Source organism: Nomascus leucogenys, chromosome 7b (assembly GCF_006542625.1).
Source record: "Nomascus leucogenys isolate Asia chromosome 7b, Asia_NLE_v1, whole genome shotgun sequence".
NCBI classification, from domain to species: domain Eukaryota; kingdom Metazoa; phylum Chordata; class Mammalia; order Primates; family Hylobatidae; genus Nomascus; species Nomascus leucogenys.
In genome coordinates, this window is record NC_044387.1 from 68,843,639 (window position 1) to 68,865,858 (window position 22,220).

Genomic DNA, 22,220 nt, shown 5'->3' on the forward strand with positions numbered 1-22,220 from the left:
TGCAATCTAGTCCTGCCTCCTGTCCACCATGATCTCCTGAATCCAGTATTGCACATAACCTATGCACAACCTCCTGTATGTTAAATCATCTCCAGATGACTTATGATACCTAATACAATGTGAATGCTATGTTATATATATATATATATATATATATATATATATATATATATATGTTACACTGTATTTTAAATTTTGTATTTTTGTATTTTTATTTTTTAAACCAAATGTTTTCAATTCATGGTTGGTTGAATCTGCAATATGAAACCCACAGATAGTGGGATTTGGAAAGGTCTTCTTTACTTGGAGAGTATTAAGAAAAATTCGTGTTTTCTTTTAGTACTTCTGCGGCTATTTTTCTAAGTTTAAATCTTTGAAGCATCGGCATTTATTTTGGTGTATAGTTAAGAGCTGGTATTCAACTTTCTTGTTTTCCAGATGGTTATCCAATTGTCATAGTATTTTCTATTGAATAATCTCCCAACCCTCCACTGATCTTAAAAGCCAGTTTTATTATGTGCAAAATTCCTATATTATTTGGATCTATTTCTTGACCTTCTGTTAATCTGTCTGACAATTAATAAGCAAATGCCACAGACTATTTTAATTATTGTAGCTATAATATGCTTTCCTATCTGGTAGAGCTAGTTCCTCTCATTATTTGTCTTTTCTAGAATATTCCTGGCTATTCTTTAGGAACTTAGAATAATCAATTGGTATTTTTCTTAGAATTATACTATATTTACAAATTAACTTAGGGAAAATTTATATCTTGAGGATGCTGAGTCTTCCTATCCATGGATATTGTATACTTTCGCATTTGGTTCTAGTTTTTTACCCTCTCCCCCTCTTTTGATGAGCCTCTGTAACATTTCAAAGCTTTTTCCATATATATCTTTCTTTATTACATTTACATCTAAAGTTAGGTATATACTCCTATGTGGGTAATGTTATCACATATAGGTTTAATTTCTAAACAGATGTGGCAATAAAAACTATTAGCTATGGGTTTATATAAAAGTCATTCATTTTTGTTTTGTTTTTTGTTAAGTGCCTAGTTCTTGAAACTTAGTAAACTCAGGCTTGAAAAATTCACTAGAACTATAGCCATAAAACATACCTCTTTTTGACTCCAGCTAATAAATATTTCTCTCCTAAAATGTTTTAGCATGAAAACAGAACTCATTGGATTTTCAGAAACCTTTGCTCCCTGTTGGCTTCGTTTTCAATTTTGAGAGTACACAGATCTTAGTGGTGTTGCATTATCTATTAACAATTTTTATTAAACTAAAAATACAAAACTTACCTCCTAAATTCATTCCAGCTTGAAGACATTTCTGAAGTCTGCAAGCAGGACAATTCTTTCGTCGAATCTTATCAATGATGCAATCATTTCTTCCAGCACATAAATAGTTGTGTTGCCCTGATTAAAATAATAAAAAATAACTGTTAAAATAGAGTATACTAGTACAAAACATTAACATGTATACTCAGAATATAAAACTACTTCTTTCCTGCCTTGAAATCTCTTCCTCAAAAAAGTAAAAATACATGATTTGTGGATAATATATGGTCAGCTTAATGCAGCTGAGACTTTAGATTACATATGATAACATTACACTTATTTTCAAACATGTTCTCACATAAGTAGAGCGATATTTCTCCATCGTTTGAATTTTTTGATAGCTGCATAGATTCAGGGAATAGTGCACATTTCCTGCAGACATCACAACAGCACCAATCTAAACAAAAACCCTATTGCAGCTGTTTAAGCTGCTATGCCTGCCCACCATTTATACATGTGACTTCACTGGGATTTCACAGTAATTTCACTTTCAAATTACACAGTTGGAAATGTTAAACTGTTTCATTCTGTAAAACAATATGGAACTAAAAAAAAACAGATGTGGGCACAGCACAGGCTTAGAGAGTGGCATCTACTGGCAAAATATGAAATTGTAGCCTAGCTTTATTAGTATTTATTCAAAAATATTTACTAAACACCCACTGGGTACTAGGCACTACTAGAGGCACTAGGGATACAGTGATAAACAAGACAGACAAAAGCCTCTGCTCTTAACTTTCATTCGATTTGAGGGAGACATAATAGACAAGGTAATTAGATAAAATGTGTAAGATGTCAGATAATAATTAGCACTAGGGAGAAAAATGAAGGGAACATGGAAGGTGATTTTTAAATAAAGGTCTATAGATCTATCAGGCCTATAGATCCTTCAATCTAACAGTGTGGACATCTGGGGGAGAACATATACCAGAAAGAAGGAAAAGCAAATGTGGTAGGGAGGAAGGTGAGGGCTGATTACTTGGCATGTTCTAGGAACAGCAGGGACACCAGGATGAATGAGCAGAAGAGAATGAGTAGAGAGTAAGAAAAGACAGAGATAAAGAGCTAATGTGAGCCACATCACATAGGTCCTTAGAGATGATATTCAAGACTTTGGCCTTTACTCTGAGATGAAGCCACTAGACTAGAGGGCTTTGAGCAGAGGAGTCACTTGATATGATTTATATTTCATAGCATCACACTGGCTGCTGTGTTGAAACTGACTGCAGTGGACTAAGGACAGAAGTAGAGAAACCAGGGGTAGGAGGTAATTATTGTAACCTAGGGGAGAGAGGAAAGTGGGCTGGGTCATTGTGGTAGCAGTGGCAGTGGTGAGATTCTAAATGTATTCCAAAAGTAGAGCTGCAAGTTTTGCTGACAGACCAGAGGAAATGAGGAGTTAAGGAGGCCTTAAGATTCTTGGGCTAAACAAGTAGAAAAAGGGAACTTCCATTAATTAAAAAGGGGAAGACAGAAGGAGCCAATGGTTTATGAGGAATGACCCCAGCTCAGTCTTGGACATGGCAAGTCAGAGAAGCCTGATAGGCATCCAAGTAGAGGTGTCAGGTCTGCGGTTAGGAAGAGGGCTGGGCTAGAGATGTAATCAGCTTATGGATGTGATTTTAAGCCATAAAACTGGGTGAGATCATATGGTGGGTGAGCACAGACTGGAGAGTGAAGCCTGAAGAGTCATGGGTTATTGAAAAGAAGAGAGGGAGGCCCACTGTTTACTGCAAAGTAGTGAACAAGCTCCAAAGCACTCCCTTCAGTGTAGTACTATCATGTTCCCTTGATTTAAGAATTACTAAGTAAATTACAGTAAATACTCAATAAAAATAACGTGCATCACTTAATGTAATTAAAATAATTTAATCTAAAGTATATTCTCTAACATTATAGTAAATCTTAGTAATAATAACAATAAAACAATAGTAACAGAATAGGGAAATCTATCAAAGTGAAGAAATGAAACCTTGCCATTATAATAATTTAATGCCTTTTCTAAAAATGGAAGGCTCTTAATGAATATGGGTAGGTGTAGATAATTACACAAAGGCAATCAATATCCATGGTAAAAACAGTAACTGATAAATATAATGTTTCATGACATTGTACGGCAGCTTAGAGAGGTTTCCACTTTTAAAATAAAATTTTAATGCCACATTAGAGTTCTATCTTAGTTAACCCACAGAACAACCCTATGACACAGGTGAGATTATTATTGCTGCTACTCACCAGAAGAAACTCATACTAGAATTGATAAAGTGACTTCCCAAAAAGGTAGAGTTGGAAGAGTAATTTAGGAAGTCTGATAATATTGCTGTGCCTCAAGGCCAGGAGAGGGTTTTCTAAATACTAATTTAGATATAATTTGGATTAATTTGCAATATAATTTACCGTTGGTCTAATAAGACATTGAAGATGCTCTTTGGAAATGAGAAGCAACAGAATGTTGAGCGAAGCACACTCTACTAGCCAGCATTTCTACTGACAACTGACATTATGTGCCTTTTGCATAGTATAAAATTGAATACAAAACCACAGATTTCTTCTTTAATATACGCTGAACTGAATAAACTTTAAAGTCCAAAGAAATAACTAAATGTAATTGAAATTTGTTTTAATTCAACAAGTGTTTATGGGGAACCTCCAATATGTTGCAAGGTCACGAATCATTTGCATAAGGGTTGGTCTGCTGTAGTCTAAGATTCACTTCTGTGAATTTTCAGTAAATGTAACTAAGACTTTTTAGATTGTAGGTATACAGAACGGAAAAACATGGCCACTGTCTTATGAACACGTTGAAAGATTTTCTTCTTTGGGTGTTCAAAAACAGAGACTTTCAAATGCCAGGATTGTTCTAGAAGGATTTAAAAAAATAAATACCCTTCAAAAATTTGTTACTGTAACAACCCAGGATGATTTTCTCCCCAAAACAATATTTCACCTTCCACAAATAGGATAGCAGAGTTGTAAGAGACCGTTGCAGACATGTCATTTTCAGAAAATTTTGTCATTTATATTTTTAGTTGTGTAAACATTAAAAATTTAAATTACACCTATACAAATATATAATGTGTGTCTCATTCCTTAATTCATATTAAACCAACACAACACACAACCAAAATCTGTCCAGTAGGACTCAAGAAACTTTAGTCATCCATCCATCTGTGTACTCGAGTTCAGTGGACCTCCTGCTTGAGGTTGGGGCAGCTTTTTGGGCACAAGGCAGCCATTCTAGAAGACAGAAAGCTTCCAAGGTTAGGATAAACTTGAATGAAGTACCAAGATGCTTACGTCAGTTAGTGCACATGTAACACAAATTGAAAGGCTTATAGGAAAACCAGATGAACTAAAGGGAAAATAAAAGCAAAAATGCTTTATGGACTTAAAAAACAATAACAAAGTTGAGTTTAAAAATCAGGTGCAGCACACCAACATGGCACATGTATACATATGTAACAAACCTGCACATTGTGCACATGTACCCTAAAACTTAAAGTATAATAATAATAATAAAAAGAATTCTAAAATAAATAAATAAATAAATAAATCAAAGGTATCATGTTTTCAAATGTTTTAAACTACAGTATTGCTTTTAACTGTAGAATAATTTAGTAAGTGTTTTAAAGTTAATCTCATTATTTTAAAAGTTACTGCATTCAATGAAAACTGTCTTTTACAATTTTCAATTATTTTGAAACCAAGAAGCAACTTTATGTTATACTTGGCCTGGTCCCAACTGAGAAAACACAGATTATGTGACATGCAGGTCTCTAAGCATCAATAGCATAGGAACAGAAAAGTAGAAAAACGAAGGGCAGGGAGGAGAAAGCACAATGAAAAGCGGACCAGCTTTGCAACCAGGGTCCATCTGGGTCTCAATCCTACCTGAGTCAATAAGGAGCTATCAGAGCCTCAGCCAAGTGGCTCAATGTTTCTAACATTGGTATCTCGATCAATAAAATGCAAAGAGTAATGCCTACTTTCTATATTGTTGAATGGTTTCAAATGAATAATATACACATAAAGCAAGAAGCACAAAGCCTGGCCTGAAGAAAGAACTAAAAAAAAAAAAAAAGAAAAAACTAAAAAAATTTTTAAAAGGTGGTAGAGGTGGTAGTGATGACCATTTTGTTAACGCACTTAAAAAAAAACGGGGCCGGGTGCGGTGGCTTACACCTGTAATCCCAGCACTTTGGGAGGCCAAGGTGGGTGGATCACGAGGTCAGGAGATCGAGACCATCCTGGCTAACACAGTGACACCCTGTCTCTACTAAAAATACAAAAAAATTAGCCAGGCGTGGTGGCGGGTGCCTGTAGTCCCAGCTACTTGGGAGGCTGAGGCAGAAGAATGGCGTGAACCCAGGAGGCGGAGCTTGCAGTGAGCCGAGATGGCACCACTGTACTCCAGCCTAGGCGACAGAGCGAGACTCCATCTCAAAAAAAAAAAAAAAGTAGGATGAGAAAATCCAAAGAACAAAAATCAACTCGTAATGAAAGTTAAGTGACTAAAGAGTGTCCTGTGGGAGCAGAATGTCGCCTTTGAGTAGGAAGGCCTCTAGATGAAAAGGTCCAGTTGAGCCAAGACAAATGCCATTCAGCTCCGAACCCATCTTTAAGTCTTTAGCTTTTTTCTAAAAGCTGGCAAGGATACGAGCATGTTGAACTATATCTTTAGGGTAAACACAGGATAAAAAGCCAGGACTGTCCTATCTGCAACTCAGCTAAGAATTCTAGACTAGGGCCCAAGACTATAGGCATGGGATAAAATTCTGGAAAGTTATAACTTCCTTGTATTATTTCTTTCGATATCTCTTTTTTAATATATTACTTAATATCAAGATTCGTAAAAGTAAGTAGGCACATACACTCAGGGGCAGAAGCAAAGGTGAGCCTGGGAGACTGAATTCCATTTTGCCAGGAGCCTTGAGGAAAACTGTACCCCTGCAGACGAGAGAAGGCAGAGGTAGCTGATATTTACAGACAGGCAGGTTGAGGAGCAAGGCCCTCGGAAAACAAGAAAAAGAGGTTCTAGGATTTAACATATATTCCAAGACAATGAGTTAATCCCATTCCACAAGGATTTTTAAGGCAGAATAAAAAAAGGTAAAACATAGTCCATTTCTTCCAAGACCTTATATTCTAGGGGTTAGGAGTAGGTTGGGGAAATTAAAATGATTAAGATAAATCTCCCTATGTAACACACCTGTACATGTACCTCTGAACTTAAAAGTTAAAAAAAGATATATCATGTGTTCTTGATATGTTCTGACTTAAGGAAGGGATCATATTGGAGTTGGGGGATGAATCGGCCTTTACGGAGAAGGAAAGCATCTGGGGTAAGCCTTAAGGAATGTTCTAGAGGAATGTTCATACAATGAAACATGGAAAGGACAGACGTACAGGTGTTCCACACAAAGAATAAGCCCAAGGAAGGCTGAGACATAGTTAAGTGTTCAGTAAGCAACTGGTCTGGCAGAAGCACAGGCAGGACGGGTACAGAGGAGGAACAGACAGTGTCCATACAGTCTGGTAGCCCAGCCACTTCCAGAGGCTGCCAATGCCCTGCGGGCTCCAGTGCCCCTTCCTCTCTTCTGGGTTTCAGCACCATGCATATACCTGTCCACTGAATGTTCCCACCTGAATGTCTCTGACACTTCAATCCCTCCCTGTTCACTAATCAAATGTCACATCCCCACCCCCCACACAGCCCCCTTCCCGCCTGCTATATGCCCAATTTTAAAGCTACAAGCAGTTGCATGAACTAGAAGCTACAAGTTATCCATGATTTACACCGCTTCTCCCTACAATCCTCTACATTCAACCGCTGGCAAAGAACTGATGATTCTCCCTTCTAAGTGTCTTTTGTGTCCCATCTATATCCATCAGTACTTTCTTCATTGCAGGATCTCTTGGAGAATTACGGAGTTTGAATCCCTGTTACTATCTGACTTTAGAGAAGTTACTTAACCTTTTCATATATCAGTTTCCTGACTTGTTAAACAAGAATTATAAAAGTGCCTATTTCATGAGTTATCTGAAAATAATATACCACATAAACCACTTAAAATAGTCACTGCTATGCAGTAAGGATAAAATGAATGGTAGCTGTTATTGCTGTATTTCTGTGATTATCATTATTACTATTATCACGTATTACTGCATATTATCAGTATAATTTTAATGGACTTGTAACTAGTCTACCTGCCTCTACTAATTCACCACTTCTAAATCAAATGATTCTAACTTCAATTTAAAAGTTATTAAATAAAAAAAAAAACCTCTTACACAGACATCAATAGGTTAAAAAAAGAAAGAGAACCATTTTGGTTGAAATGAAGCTAAGGGGTGTTTCCCTCCATCTGTACCCATCAGTGGCATAGGGAGTACTCCACAGGAAACTGTGGCCTCTAGGGCAGGCACTTAGGGCCCTGGGCCTCCCCAGGAGTTTCTCCATCTTCGTAGACCCTGCACAGTCTTCCCCCTGAATCACAGATCTGATTATGACACCATCTGTTTAAAGGCCTTCTAGGGCCCTTCACTGCTTAAACTCTCAAGTCCAAGCTCTTATAAGCTCCATATTCAATGTGAGTTGAGCCAGTGTGGCACAGGGAGGGGAGGTGGGCAGGCCAGAGCTCAAAGATGTGCTTAGCAAAACTTATGACCATTTCAGAAAAAGGAACCAAAGCTTGATCAGAGGTGCTGACCTAATAACACTGGATTATGTTTACCAGTGGTTTTAGTTTTGGTGTTTTTATTATTGGCATGTATTGTTCCTATTATGGATGTGAAGGACAATATGCTTACGGTTTATTTTAACAAATAAAAGAACTCAGAAGATTGGTCCTTTGCCTGCTTGTATCTCTCTTCACAAGTACAGACATATAGGTTGGTCCTGAATCACAAACACCATTGCTACAGACATCCTCAACTATAGATAGTAGTCAGCATACACCATCTCCTCTGCCTGCCAACCCTGACTGATGCTGCCAGAAGTGGCAGCACTTCTGGCATATCTCCCCCATTACTTTTCTTTTAAATCTTAGAAGGGAGTCTCATTTCTGTTTTTCTCTGGCTCCACTAATTTCATGTTCTATGACATCTACAGATCCATATACCTCCTTCAACTCCCCATCAGTGTCCCACTCCTCTATCTATATCTGGAAAACATTCTATCCCTCCATACACATGGCTGATCATCAGGGTAGTACCCTTTTATCAAGCAAGACACTGAGGTTCTCAGGGAGAGTTAGATACGAGATATGAAAAGAACCAGGTTCTGGAAGCCCCCATACCACAGCAGACACCTACAAATACGCTTGAGAATCTTTAAAGAAGGATTTGCAGAGAAGGAGGTGCTTGAATTACATCTTACGAACAGAATGCCCACAATTTTATGTTTTAAAAAACTGACTTATCACACATTGGGAACATAGCCTTTTGCATATGGGGGACTGAATATGGAAAATCAAAACACACTGAACATTGACATTTGCTCCCGCCCCAGTACCCAGATTCCTTCCCGTCCCCACAGAGAGGCGGTGCTGGGGCCTCAGATTGAGCGTCCAGTGGGGAACACCTCTGCCCACCCTTGATCTTTTTTTCCAGGGGGAGGAAGCTCCAAGATGCTACACTACAGGCCTCTCTCCATCCCCTTTACTCAGTCTGCTTTTATTAGTACATTAGAGAAGAATTAATCTGGCTTGCCTGCCTCCACATTGGCTTCGTCCTTTTGTGGGAGAGCTCCCTCTGGGAGCGGGTGCTCAGCCTCCAGTCTTGGGAAGGCCGGTCCTGATCCAGCTGTTCCCTTGCCTGTACCTAATCTGGGGGCTCAGATGACAGGCCCTTTTGGCTCTTATCACTAAGTCATATACTTCAACTTATTTACCACCAAAATGTTGATGTGTTATCTTCCACCAGCCACTCTCTTGTTTTATAACTGAATTTGTTCAGAATCCGGGTGGGAAATGTGCTATTTTACAGGTCGCTTAGAGATGAAGAGAGACAGAGTTAACACCAGAGTCCCTGAGATTCAGATCTCACAAATATGGACACATACAGAGTGAGCTCCTGAGCTTGAATCCTAACAAAGGCGCTAAGGTTCCCCCCTCATCCCACTTCCTCTGTATCTCGCCCCTTAATTCCTACTTTCCCAGATCTGGAGCTCATTAAAAGGCAGGGAACCCAGGGAATGTGGTCATTATGGGAATCCAAATGTTGATGACAGTGAAGGCATAGTTTAAACCCTCTTCTGGTGTTTTTGTCTTCCTTCTAAAAAACAATCTTGAACAAATTTCACCACTGAATCTTGTTTTCCTTTAAAACCTTATTTTTATGCTCCCTACGTTATGTGAAATGTTTTCTTTTTCATATCTTGAAGATACAAAGTATTTAAATAAAAGGGACAGTAACTTATAAAAATAGTTTGATATTTATCACTCTCTGAATGATCTATTGCTTAATAATTTGTTATATGCCAGAGCCATTAATAAATCTGAGGGTTTGGTTGTTGTTGCTGTTCATTCAAACATGGGAACTATATGTTTAGTAGAACACCAAACTGGCTGCAAGTACATCTTCACTAACTACCCCTGGTTGATACTCTAGAATAACCAGACCTTATGTACGATGTAAGTTTCCCTATTTAAAAAAAAAAAAAAACACATTTATTTTCAGTATCAGAAAGGCAATTTCTCCAAATCCTTTTTAAAATTAATTTTGTGCTTAAATCTCTTTCTCATTTTTAAAGATCCATTTGTTGTCCTGCTGCAAGATTTTTTTTTTTTTTAAGCAGTTGACAACTGCCCAGCAACAGCAGCCTGTGTTTGCAGTCACTATTTTGGGCTACATCACATGTCACTTACATAACCTTGTTTAACTGCTCTTGAACTGGTTCGAACAACCTGGGAAACAGATTAGAGCAGCCCCAGCAAATTCCCGCATTGCAGATTCTGATGTGCGATTTCCCTTCCCCCATCCCCCCCTCCGCCCCCATTCTTATAATGTCGCATGGTGAGTTAAGACGGTGTCCAACAAGAACTGGTTATTCATTGTTGGAGCCAACTAAAACATTCGATAATTAACTTCCTCTGCTCAGTTAAAACCAGTTTGGTCTGCCCATAATAAACCAATGAACAATGATCCCCTGCTGCTGAGGTTTATGAGTGGGCCTGGATTAACATGTTTTAAAATGCCAGGGGGAAAAAGAACTGACTTGAGAAGTAAGTATAGGTTGCCTTTGCCACCTTAAAGCACAAATCTTTTGAAGTTATGTTTTTAGGATTCTAACATTTTAATTCAGAAGTCAGATTGGCATTATTTTTTTTTCCTGTGGTGTTTCAAGAGTTCTTCCCATGTGGATAAGCACAAAATTCCCAAATAAACATTCTTCTTGTTGTGAAAGGTGTTCGTTTTTCATTTTTAAAATGTACTTTTAATTATCATAAGAATTTTTATGTATATTTTAGTAAAAGATAATATTATATGACAAAATCCAAGTGATGCCAGATTTTAACCTTGAGAAACACTTATTATGGTGCGCAATAAGAAAAAACAAAGTTACTGACAAGGAACAAGGAACATTTTTTTCAGGAGGAGTGACTTACGTCTCTCACACATTCAATACTAGGAATTTAACATAGCTGCACTTCACTATGCAAAAACATGTTATCTAGATAAACTAATAAGTTATTCAGGGCAGTGGAAAGGGAACTAGCATTTGTTGAATTCCTATTATGTGACAGGTGCTTTATCAATCATACCTAATTTAATCCTTTAAAAATTCTATGGGGGGAGTCCTATGAGATTAGTTATATTATCCCCATTTTGTCAATTAAGACAAATTCGGAGAGGTAAAATCATGTGGCTAGCTTAGCTGGGATTCATACTTGCAGCACTTTATTACAGCACTTACTCTGTCTACGTCCATCCATGTTAGAAGTATACTTAAGATTCTTATGCCAACAGGACAAAATGGTGCAGAAACAGAACCTCTGGAATGCAAGACACGTTTAGGCGACCTTAAAAAGGATAATTCAGACAAATACATCACTAACCACTCTGACACTGGGAAAAAAGAACCATATGAATTTGGTCGCACCTATAATTCTAATTACATCATACGTAGGATGCCAAATTTACATACTGCCTGATCCACCACTTTTTGCCTGATCTAAATATACCTCTAAACTCCAGACCTGGAAGCCAACATATGCACAGCCCTTGCAAGAATTTAAAAATCCTACATGCTGGGTTCTGTGTGATCAGATTTTTGCCCAACCAGCTAATCCCTCAAGACCTCAAAAGTAGAAATGAGGCCAGGGTAGAGAGAAGGGACTGTTGTTCAGCCACTCTGGCTTCAAACTATTTGTTAAGATTTGAAGGTTTCAACACAGTTCAGTGGGTCCTTATTTGCCATCTCAGGCATAGCCCAGTTTCTGAACAACAATATAACTCTAGACCGAAATGAAACTCAGATGAGAGCGGATATTGGTAACAAAGGATAACTGAATCATAAACTTCTACCAACAATCTAAAATGTTTGCAAAAAAAGTATGAAATTATTTGATATGTGTTTGTTTTGCCACATGCACAAATATTAAATTAGACTAATTTTGGGTCTATAATGCTATAATATATGCATGTGGTACAAAATTCAAGATGTACTATAGGACATCTGGTGAAAAGGCTCTCTCTCCCCCTCTCCTATCCTCTAACCACCTAGTTTCCTTCCCCCAAGGCAAACCACTGTTAGCAATTTCTCTGTATCTTCCAGAGGTTTTTCTAGGATACACGTTTTTAACAACAGTAAATATGTTCTGTTTGTTAAGTTAGGCATTATTAATTCAATATGTCTGCTTGCTCTTTTATTAATTCAACAAATAATTATCGGGTGGCTATTACATGCCAGTTACAGCACTGGGAAGAGAGATGAGTAAGAGATCCCTGTCCTTTAGGGACTCATAATCCAGTGTGGGAGAGTGGCTCCTAAGCAAATTAAACCCTGGGGCAAGAACGGCACATGAATAAGTGCTAAGAGAATACAGAAGAGAAAGTAACTATTTTCGCCTCAGAAATCAGAAGAGGCTCCACAGAAGAAGTAACAATAGATTTGCATCTTGAGAACTGTTTTTTTGGATGGAAAGGGAATTAGAAAATCTTCCTACCCAGAGAAACATACTAAAAAAAAAAAATGTTGTCAGAGGGCATCATATATTTTGGGACGGGTGAGTTTTGTGGATGGAGCACAGTGGGGTCTGTGTGTAGAATTAAGAAAGAGCAAAACTGTGAGGACTTGTTAGGCCATATGACACAGTCTGGACATGAATCTTAGGCAATGGTGAAGCCAGTCCAGGTCTAATTTGTGTTTTGGGAGTTCACTCTAGTAGTTCAGTGGAAGACGTCCTAGAGTAATGGCAAAGGGACCAGTGAAACTCAGAATCCAGATGACTCTTTCCAAAGCGCATGGTTGGGAGATATAATTCCAATTAGTCATCCTTGTCTCTGTTACTCTCTGGCTCCAAACTTGTTTTTCCATAGCTGAATTACCTTCACACCCACTCACCCAAATGAGAAAAGCCAATGCCATCCTAAATCATTTCTTTGTGGCCCTCTATGCAAACACTCACACTTTCTTAATTTTATAACTCAAAGTTGTTTTCTACCTTCTTGGTCCCATCATTGTCTCAAAAAGAAGCAGATAATATGTATGTTTGAGATAAAAATGGCAGCCATCAAGTTACCTACTTAGCTTGTCAAAGCCGAGTAGATATTTTCTGCTTTCATATTCTAAACCTGCCAGTTTCCCCTTTATCCCATTATTCCCAGTAGAAATAACTCACAAATTTCAGTCTGTTTGAACCAAAATTCTTATGCTTATGATGAAAAAGTGATACAAGGGGTAAAATCTGCATATGTTAGAACTTTGTATATGATTATTTTATCATGTGAAATTGAAAATTAGAATCTGATAAGAGAGTGGAAGGGAGAGGAACTGTGTGGGATATTGAGCTGCAAGCCTTTGTTCTCTGAAATAGGACTATCTGCTGAGACTGAGAAGGGCAGGGTTGGAGGAAGGGACTAGATCATAAGTGTGCTGGAGCAGCCTTGGAAATATGACAGCATGAGCTGAAAAGGAAGAAGACTCAGGCTTGTGGGCTACCAACTATGCTCCAGGTTACTGGGCTAGGCAAGTTACATTCTTATGTTTAATGTTTATGATAATCTTTTTTTTATTTTTATTTTTTTTTGAGATAGGGTCTTGCTCTGTCATCTAGGCTGGAGTACAGTGGCATGATCACAGCTCACTGCAGCCTTGATCTTCCAGCCTCCAGCAATCCTCCCACATAAGCTGCCTGAGTAGCTGGGACTACAGGTGCATGCACCCATGCCTGGCAATTTTTTTTTGATTTTTAGTAGAGATGCAATCTTGCTGTGTTGCCCAGGCTGGTCTCCAACTCCTGAACTCAAGTGATCCTCCCAAAGTGCTGGGATTATAGGTGTGAGCCACCACTCCTGTCCTTATGATAACCTTTTAAATAGGTGATACTATCCTCATGTCCTGAGCAAGGAAATGGGTAGCTGTCCATGGTGCTTCACAGGGCAGCAGTGATGGTAGGATTCAAACCCAAGTCTGACAAAAGCCCATGCTCACTAGAATCACCTGGCCAGTCAAACAGAAGCAATACTGAATCTTCGCATGCATGAAAACATCTAGTTCACAATTTCTAAGAAGGCTTTATACATATGTTTTAACCTTGTACATTTGATCATTTGGCTAAATTGTTTAAAATCATTTTCTATCTAAAAAATAGCTTAGTTCTTATTTACAGCTGAAACTCAGGACAAGAGAGGTTCCTAATGCAGTTCATAAGGTAGTAATGGGCTTTAGGGTCAGATGCAGTGGGTTATAGCAGACTGTGTCACTTAGCAGCTATGGAATACTGAACAAGCCCTTTAACCTTACATTTTTTTATCCATAAAGTCAGTAACAAATATTATCTCACAGGGGCTTATAAAGATTAATTCAACAGTACAGTAGTCCCCCTTTATCCATGGGGTACATGTTCCAAAGACCCCCAGTGGATGTCTGAAACTACAGATAGTACCAAAATCTATATATGCTATGTGCTTTCCTATACACACACACCCCCATAACATTTAATGATAAATTATGCACACTAGGAGATTAATACCTAATAATAACAGAGTAATTATCATAATAGACTGTAATAAAAGCTATTTGGATATGATCTCTCTCTCTTCTCACGATATCTTATTGTACTATACTTACCTATTTTCAGATTATGGTTGACACTGTGGGGACCCGAAACCAAGGAGCATGAAACCACTGGCAAACGGGGAGCTACTGTACATTTAAAACGCCTAGAACCATGTGTGGAACACAACAGGTGCTCAGCAAACTTTCTACTCTTCCCCAAGGTCACAGCCCTTGAGATCAGGAAGCACTTTAGTGCAACGGCAGAGCACTGTTCCGGGAGCAGATGGCTTGGTTCCTGCCTGGTTTCACCACTCACTGACTGCGAGAGCTAGAGTGAGCCTCACCAAGCTCTAGTACGTCCATCTGTAGAATGGTCACTGTAATGGTACCTCCCCGCAGGGCTGTATTCAGCCCTGTTCAGGTCAATCCCAACTTTGGGCAGAAGGATCCAGTCCTTCTATTCCAAAGCTGGGATCTCTGTGTTGTTACTTTTCTACCAATTATGCTTGCATGTTGGGCTCAATTTCTGTTAATAGGTTTTGTGCCTCATTCCCCTGTGTCCCATTCCTTGTGTTAATGCCTACGTAGTACCCCAGTCCTTACAGGACAAAATTCCTAACTCCCTGACTCCCTCGAAAGCCCAGTCCCAAGACTGGGGCTCTGACACCTTCCTTTCTTGAGAGCCCACCTGCTGAGATTTCTAAATGCAGTCTCCTCCTACACCCAAAGACTCTCATGATGTCCCACTCAGACCACCAGCAGTTTCTGCGCTCTGCCTTCTGGGCTGGATTTCCTTGTGACACCTGTGCCCATACTCCAGATATTACCCCACCTTGGTCTGATTCATATCCTAGGCCTTTCCAGTTTGTCCCATTATTACCTTAATTTTCAAAGAAATATTTCCTGTCACCATTTCTCATATATAGAAGGAAAATAATAATAAAATAATACAATAGAGAAACATAATAATTTAGTTTATTTGGAATTACATGGTGTTTTTTTTCTCTCTCTCAAAAAGCAACAGCTTTTCATGAAGAATATGCAAAAAATGGCCAGGCGCAGTGGCTCATGCCTGTAATCCCAGCACTGTGGGAGGCCGAGGTGGGCAGATCACCTAAGGTTAGGAGTTCAAGACCAGCCTGGCCAACATGGTGAAACCCCATCTCTACTAAAACTACAAAAATTGGCTGGGTGTGGTGGCACCACCTGTAGTCCCAGCTACTCGGGAGGCTGAGGCAGGAGAATGGCATGAACCCAGGAGGCAGAGGTTGCAGTGAGCCGAGATAGTGTGACTGCACTCCAGCCTGGGCAACAGAGTGAGACTCTGTCTCAAAAAAAAAAAAAAAAGCCAAAAATGCTTTATGCAACAGGGTCTCATTCTGTTGCCCAGGCTGTAGCTAGAACTACAGGTACACGACAGTACTCCCAGCTAATTTTCTGATTTTTTTGGAGGGGGTGGGGGATAGAGACAGGGTCTGACTATCGTGCACAGGCTGGTCTCAAACTCCTGGCCTCAAGTGATTCTCCTGCTTTGGCCTTCTGAAGTGTTGGGATTACAGGCATGAGCCACTCGGCCTGGCCTAAGAAAGCATATAGATTTATAACTGATTGCCTAACTATCATTTCAGTCACTTGTAAAAGAGAAAGACTCACTGATTTTAGAGTCCTATGTAACAAAACCACCAGCTGATTTTTAGCTTACCAGGAGAAGCCAATTAGGGCTAGGATGGTTGCTTCTCATCCTTACTTGCCTGTGCCTTCCTCTGCCCTTCCAGGTCTGCCATCTCCAGATCCCATCCAGCCTTAAGCCTTGGTTTAATCCTAATGCTAGAAGTTCCTGGAATGTTCCAGCCTTTCCCCACTCCCCCATTCCATGATAGTGGCCTGATCAATTTGCTAAGGGCATCACTGCTGTGTTTCTCCCAACTTGCAGCCTGCCCTTGCTACAGAGCAATGTTCTCTTGCTGTCCAGCGTTTCTCAGGTGCAACTTTCCCTTGGGCCCCAGGTTATATGTCAGCAAGGTCCTTCCCTTCCATTCCCTCGTCTCCTGGGAGGAGAGTCGGGATGGGTCACATTCTAGAGGACAGTCCCTTTTTGCTAATGAGAATAAAGGTGTGCAGAAAGAGGCCTGCTTTGGTGTGATACTTCACTAATTCTAGGTTTCTTTTTTTTTTTTTTTTTTTTTAAGAGACGGAGTCTTGCTCTGTCACCCAGGCTGGAGTGCAGTGGCGCAATCTTGGCTCACTACAACCTTCACCTCCTGGGTTCAAGCATTTCTCCTGCCTCAGCCTCCCAAGTAGCTGGGAATACAGGTGCATGCCACCACGCCGGGCTAATTTTTTGTGTTTTAGTAGAGACGAGGTTTCACTGTGTCACCCAGGCTGGTCTCGAACTCCAGAGCTCAGGCAATCTGCCTGCCTTGGGATCCCAAAGTGCTAGGATTACAGGCAGGAGCCATTGCACCCGGCCACTAATTCTGGGTTCCTAATGTTCTCTCCAGTGGGCTCCAGACCCAAGACCAGTGAATTAAGACAAGGTAGTTTGCTTTCCTACTTGTCAGTGTTTTTTTATGCATATTCCCAAAGGGGAAAAAAACCTGTGGTTTGAGGCAGGGTTGGGCCTTTGCTCTCATCCTGAGTTTCTGTCCGAGGAACCTGTCCTATATTGCTGGTTTGCCAATAAATTCTGAGACATAATAAGTTCAAAGCAATCATAATAAGTTTCAAAAGGCTTTTCTATCCACAAGTACCAATAAATTATTACTCTAATATGTTAAACATTTTCATATACAAAACCACCACAATCTGTAAATCACTAACTTGCTGGGTCATCTTGTGAAATTAAAGCCTTTCTAACTCTCTTCCCTCATCTGTACAATGTAGAGATGAGATTAATCTCTATTGCCCTGTGTGTATATCTCTTTGCTTCCATGGTCCTGAAAAGAGGAATGGTTGACAAAAAGATATAAAGTGATCATCAGAATGAATTGGTAGTAAATCCAGAGATGTGGCCTTGCCTGTGGCCAGAGTACACACCTGTGAAGCCCAACTCAGAGCAGACTGCTGAAGACAGGAAAGGGAGTAATCACTGTCCTTATCCCACGTAAAAGTCTTAAGTTGCAAACTAGTTAAAAGAATTCCAAAGCAGTCACAATGGTCTTTGATGAGAAAGGCAGTCAAAGATAAGGGAAATTACTTATAAAAAAAAAAACTTCTAAGGCAAGTACTCCAGGAGATAAATAAAAACCGAAAGATATAAGATTGTGTATGCATGTGTATAGATACCTATTAAAACACAAATTTTAAACAGCCCCAACAGTGCTGAAAGCCAAACTGTGATCACACGAGAATCTTTAAAAAGCTTTAGAATTTTTCATTAGGTATAAGATAATAAAATGCAGAAATGGAAGGCTCACTCCCCTTTTTCTCCACTCACTGCAGTTCTAGACGTTTTTAAGGAGGCTACTTATGTATTTATTTTTATGTTGCAACTATAAAACTGACACAATATATTAGGAAAAAGCCTATAAGCAATATTTTAAGTCAAAGAAAAATTAGAGGAGCTTATTAAATTTAATAAACCATGGCGTCACTGGAAGAATATTAAAGAAAGAGGGAGTTTGGTTAACACCTCAGATCAAGTTACGTGAAATAATGTGCCTCTATGAAGCAGGATGGAGATAAACAAAATACAGCTTGCAGGCCAAAAATAGCCTAGTTTTCCCAGCTCTGCATTCCATCTGTCAAAACAAGGTGGATGGCATTCATCAGATACCAGCAATGTGTATATAGCTGGACTGATCCAATCATTTTCTGAGGACTTAGTTTTATTATTCATAATAATAATAATCAGCCATCAATTAATGGAATTTGTAAAAATGGTTACATAATGGAGGCTTTGTCAATTATCATCAGCTCATTCTTCTTTCCCTTCTGGAGACTAGAGTCGAAAATTTCACATCCTCGCTACCAAGTCTAAGGCCCTCACTAAACCTCAACTTTCCTTGAAACCTTCCCTAACCCTGGTCAGAAATATCTCCTCTCTCTAAAATACCTGCACGCTTGATTGAAACCTCAAGGAGCCAGCTAACACTGGCTGAGCACTATCACAAGTTGGGCCCCGCAGCACTGCATTATCTTAATTAAGCTTTGCAAGACCACCATCCGCTATTAAAAGTATTCCCATTTCACATTGTTCTTATTGCTCTGGCAAGTTCTTAGTGGCAATGATTGCTTTCTTCTCTATGTGAAGGTTGGTATTTGCATGTCATTTCTTCTTATCTATATCACAGCCTCTCCAAGGTGGGGATATCTTATGCATCAATAGAGCCTCATGGAACCTACATGGCTCAAGTAGTTACACCTTTAGTGTCTGAAGTCAGGACTGAGCTACCCTCAGCAGTGCAGTCCTCTTGTTTAGCAACAGGCTAGTGCCTGGGGCAGGATCAGCTGTCCCTTCTCAGCTGAGGACTAATCTTATGCTGTGACCCTGGAATTTACTCCCAAACCTCTCAATGCCTTGTCTAGCAGAGTAGTAGAAGTTACTGTTTAAAACCTTGTCCCAGAGGGGTCATTAGCCATTGTATCACCATATAACAAGGCAAACACACATAGGGAGCCAAGAAAATATCTAAAAGTAAATGAGAGTTCATTTGAATGAAATGAAAATTTAAATGAAAAGTACATTTCAAATATTTTTTACTGGTCTACAACAGGCAGAAAAATAGATTCTCATTTAATCAAAATTTAATCGCATGATCCATTTGTGATAAAACAAAAGTAGTTTTAATTGCGTGGTTTTAGCCTCTGCCTCTTTATAAGGACCTACTATGTGATAGGCATCGTGTTTATTGTGCAGATAAAGGTTTGTAATAAAAATATTTGCTTGCAAAAAGTTCACAGAACTACATACAATTACCTATGATAAAACGTGTTAAGTGCATTTTAAGGTATAAAACCTGTTAAGAGATCACAGAGGAAGAAGAAATTAATGAGGGAAGGAGTAGGACAGAAGGTAGTGATCACAAAAGTTTTGTGAAGAGGTCATCTTTCATCTGAACCTTAAAGGGGAAATGCAATTTCTCTAAGCTGAGAAGGACAGGAAGGACAATGATGGGGTTTTTTTTTTTTTAGACAAGACCACACTTCTCTAGGAGGAGTCACAGCTGCCTCAACACAGTGCCACAGCACACACAGTGCCTTCTACATATGACTGAGGATAGACTGATTAAATAGCTGTACAACAAAATTCAACAGTGATGGAAATTCATTTTAAAATCAGTATAATAAAAATCTTAGTAAAGACAATCCTATCAGCAAATCCAAGGAAAAGTAGAAATCATTAGACATGGTGCTAGGTCTAAGGAATGTCAAAAGGTGAGAAACTGACCCCCAATAATGATGGAATTTTTATGTATGTTTAGTGTTACCTAATAACTTACTCACAATTCAGTTTTCTGCTTACATATTTATAGTATTCTGAACTGAATATGTTTATCCCATATGAAATTAAAGCTGAGTATTATTCTGTGGCCATTCCAAAGGATATGGTCTTTCACATGTACTCAACCTTTAAGTCAATACAATCTAATAGTTTAAGAAGACATTACATTTCAGACAGCCATTCTGCCTAAAAACACTCTAAATTATTTAAATTTAATTCTGATTAAAGTTAAAATAAAATCTTCTTCAATGGGGCATGCAAGGTTCTCAGAACTTTTGCAAATGACAGCTTTGTAATCTGATTCTGTTTCATCCAGTAAAGCCATATAATGAATACGCCACAAAACTGCAGTCACTGTGGCTGTCTATGGAATACTTTACAACTTACATAGTCCCCTTTTTCTTGAGCTACAAAAGGCAGGGAAAATGGTGCAAATGGTTCTCCTTGAAGCTTGAATATTAAATACTAACTTGAATTATTGAAAAGAAAGTTTCACTTCTTATGGAAGAAAATACAGGGGTTTTCATTCTAACTAGGACTTACTCCAGGTCACAGAGGTAATGGAGAGATGCCAGACTTTAAATCAGAAGACCTGGGGTTGAAACCAAATTCATCTACTCACTAGCTATGACTTGGTGCAAGTTACTTTACTTCTTAGGGGTCTATTTCCACTTCTGTGCAATTGTAAAAGTATAGTCTACCTAGCTAGATTATTGAGAAGTGCAGAAGAAACATTTTCAGATGCCAAGGACAGTGCTTAGCAGAATGGGTACCTAAATAACTTAGCTATTAATATTGATTCTAAAGTTGGGCTTTAAGCTAAGAAAGATCTGTTTGTGGCCGGGTGCAGTGGCTCACGCTTGTAATCCCAGCACTTTGGGGGGCCGAGGCGGGCGGATCACGAGGTCAGGAGATCGAGACCACGGTGAAACCCCGTCTCTACTAAAAATACAAAAAAATTAGCCGGGCGTGGTGGCGGGCGCCTGTAGTCCCAGCTACTCGGAGAGGCTGAGGCAGGAGAATGGCGTGAACCCGGGAGGCGGGGCTTGCAGTGAGCCGAGATTGCGCCACTGCACTCCAGCCTGGGTGACAGAGTGAGACTCCATCTCAAAAAAAAAAAAAAAAAAGATCTCCTGTTTGTCAGTCTACATACCATATTGTCTAGGCAGTTTTTATTGGTGTTTCTGAAGAGTTTTTTTAAAAAAGGAAACTAGAGTAATAGAACAACTATGTAATATACCCACTTTCCACAATGTGGGTTGTCCTTTCAACCCTAAAAATAAAAATAAAAATTTTCCAAATCATGATCTAGGTCCCCATGAATGCATTTTGCTCCATGACCATTTTGCCATCCAGATGGACAACTGAAAACTACCCATAACTAAGAAACCAGGGAAGGGAAGACTGCTCCTGAGAAGCTACCTGAGCCACATCTAGGAAATGTGGGATCCAGCATCTTGCCACAAAGCTGCGCCATGAGATGATGAAATGAGTGAAGCAGCAGGAGCCTGCACGCCCTGGCTCAAGGAAAGAGCAGCTGCTACAGCTGCTGCTCAGGGCTTGCCAATGGTTGGCATGCTGGAATGCAGGCTCCATGTTGCCAGACCTTTCACTGCTTCAGGAGAGGCTGGACGTTGAGAGTTTATATGAAATCTCCTCATTTTTAAATATTGGCAAATAATTAAAAACGTTAAAAAAAATTATGCAGGCCAAACAAAACATCTTGGCTGGCTTGATTTCAATCTGGACAAATCAGATTAAGAGCCTTGAAAGGACAAGAGCACCCAGGCATGCAGGCTGGGGCTGCGTGCAGCCTTCAACAAGGGGATGGGGGCCTGGGTAAGGAGTGCATTCTCCACCAAAGCACTACTGGGCAGGATTCTGGCCTTCTATTTCCCTCTGTATTTGGATTCTTATCTTTATGCCTAAGCATGAAAAACGAATCCTGGAAGCTGGCATTCAGATAAATAACATTAAGTCTGTTCGGGGTATGAAAAGGGAAAACAAGGCATCCAGAACACAGGCATGTCCCTGAATGGCGTTACTCTTATGTCCTTGGGATTCACAGCTAGATGCCTCTGGTGTTTCATAAAGTATTGGGAAAGGAACATTCAAATCGACACTCAGTTCTCTGGAAAACTATTCTAGTTCACCAAACTGCAATGTTATTAAATGCCCTTGAGGCATTTATCCATGAACTGCTGCTGCAT

At 39.4% G+C, this 22,220-nt stretch overlaps 1 protein-coding gene across 4 annotated transcripts in view; it reads right to left on the reverse strand.

The window, feature by feature from the left end:
* Positions 1 to 22,220, reverse strand: part of NR3C2 (nuclear receptor subfamily 3 group C member 2) — a 362,474-nt gene that overhangs the window by 113,476 nt on the left and 226,778 nt on the right. For all 4 annotated transcript variants that reach the window (XM_030816220.1, XM_030816222.1, XM_030816219.1 and 1 more), the window contains exon 4: positions 1,307 to 1,423. In XM_030816220.1, the coding sequence (XP_030672080.1) occupies positions 1,307 to 1,423 (117 nt within the window). The remainder of the gene's footprint in view (positions 1 to 1,306; positions 1,424 to 22,220) is intronic.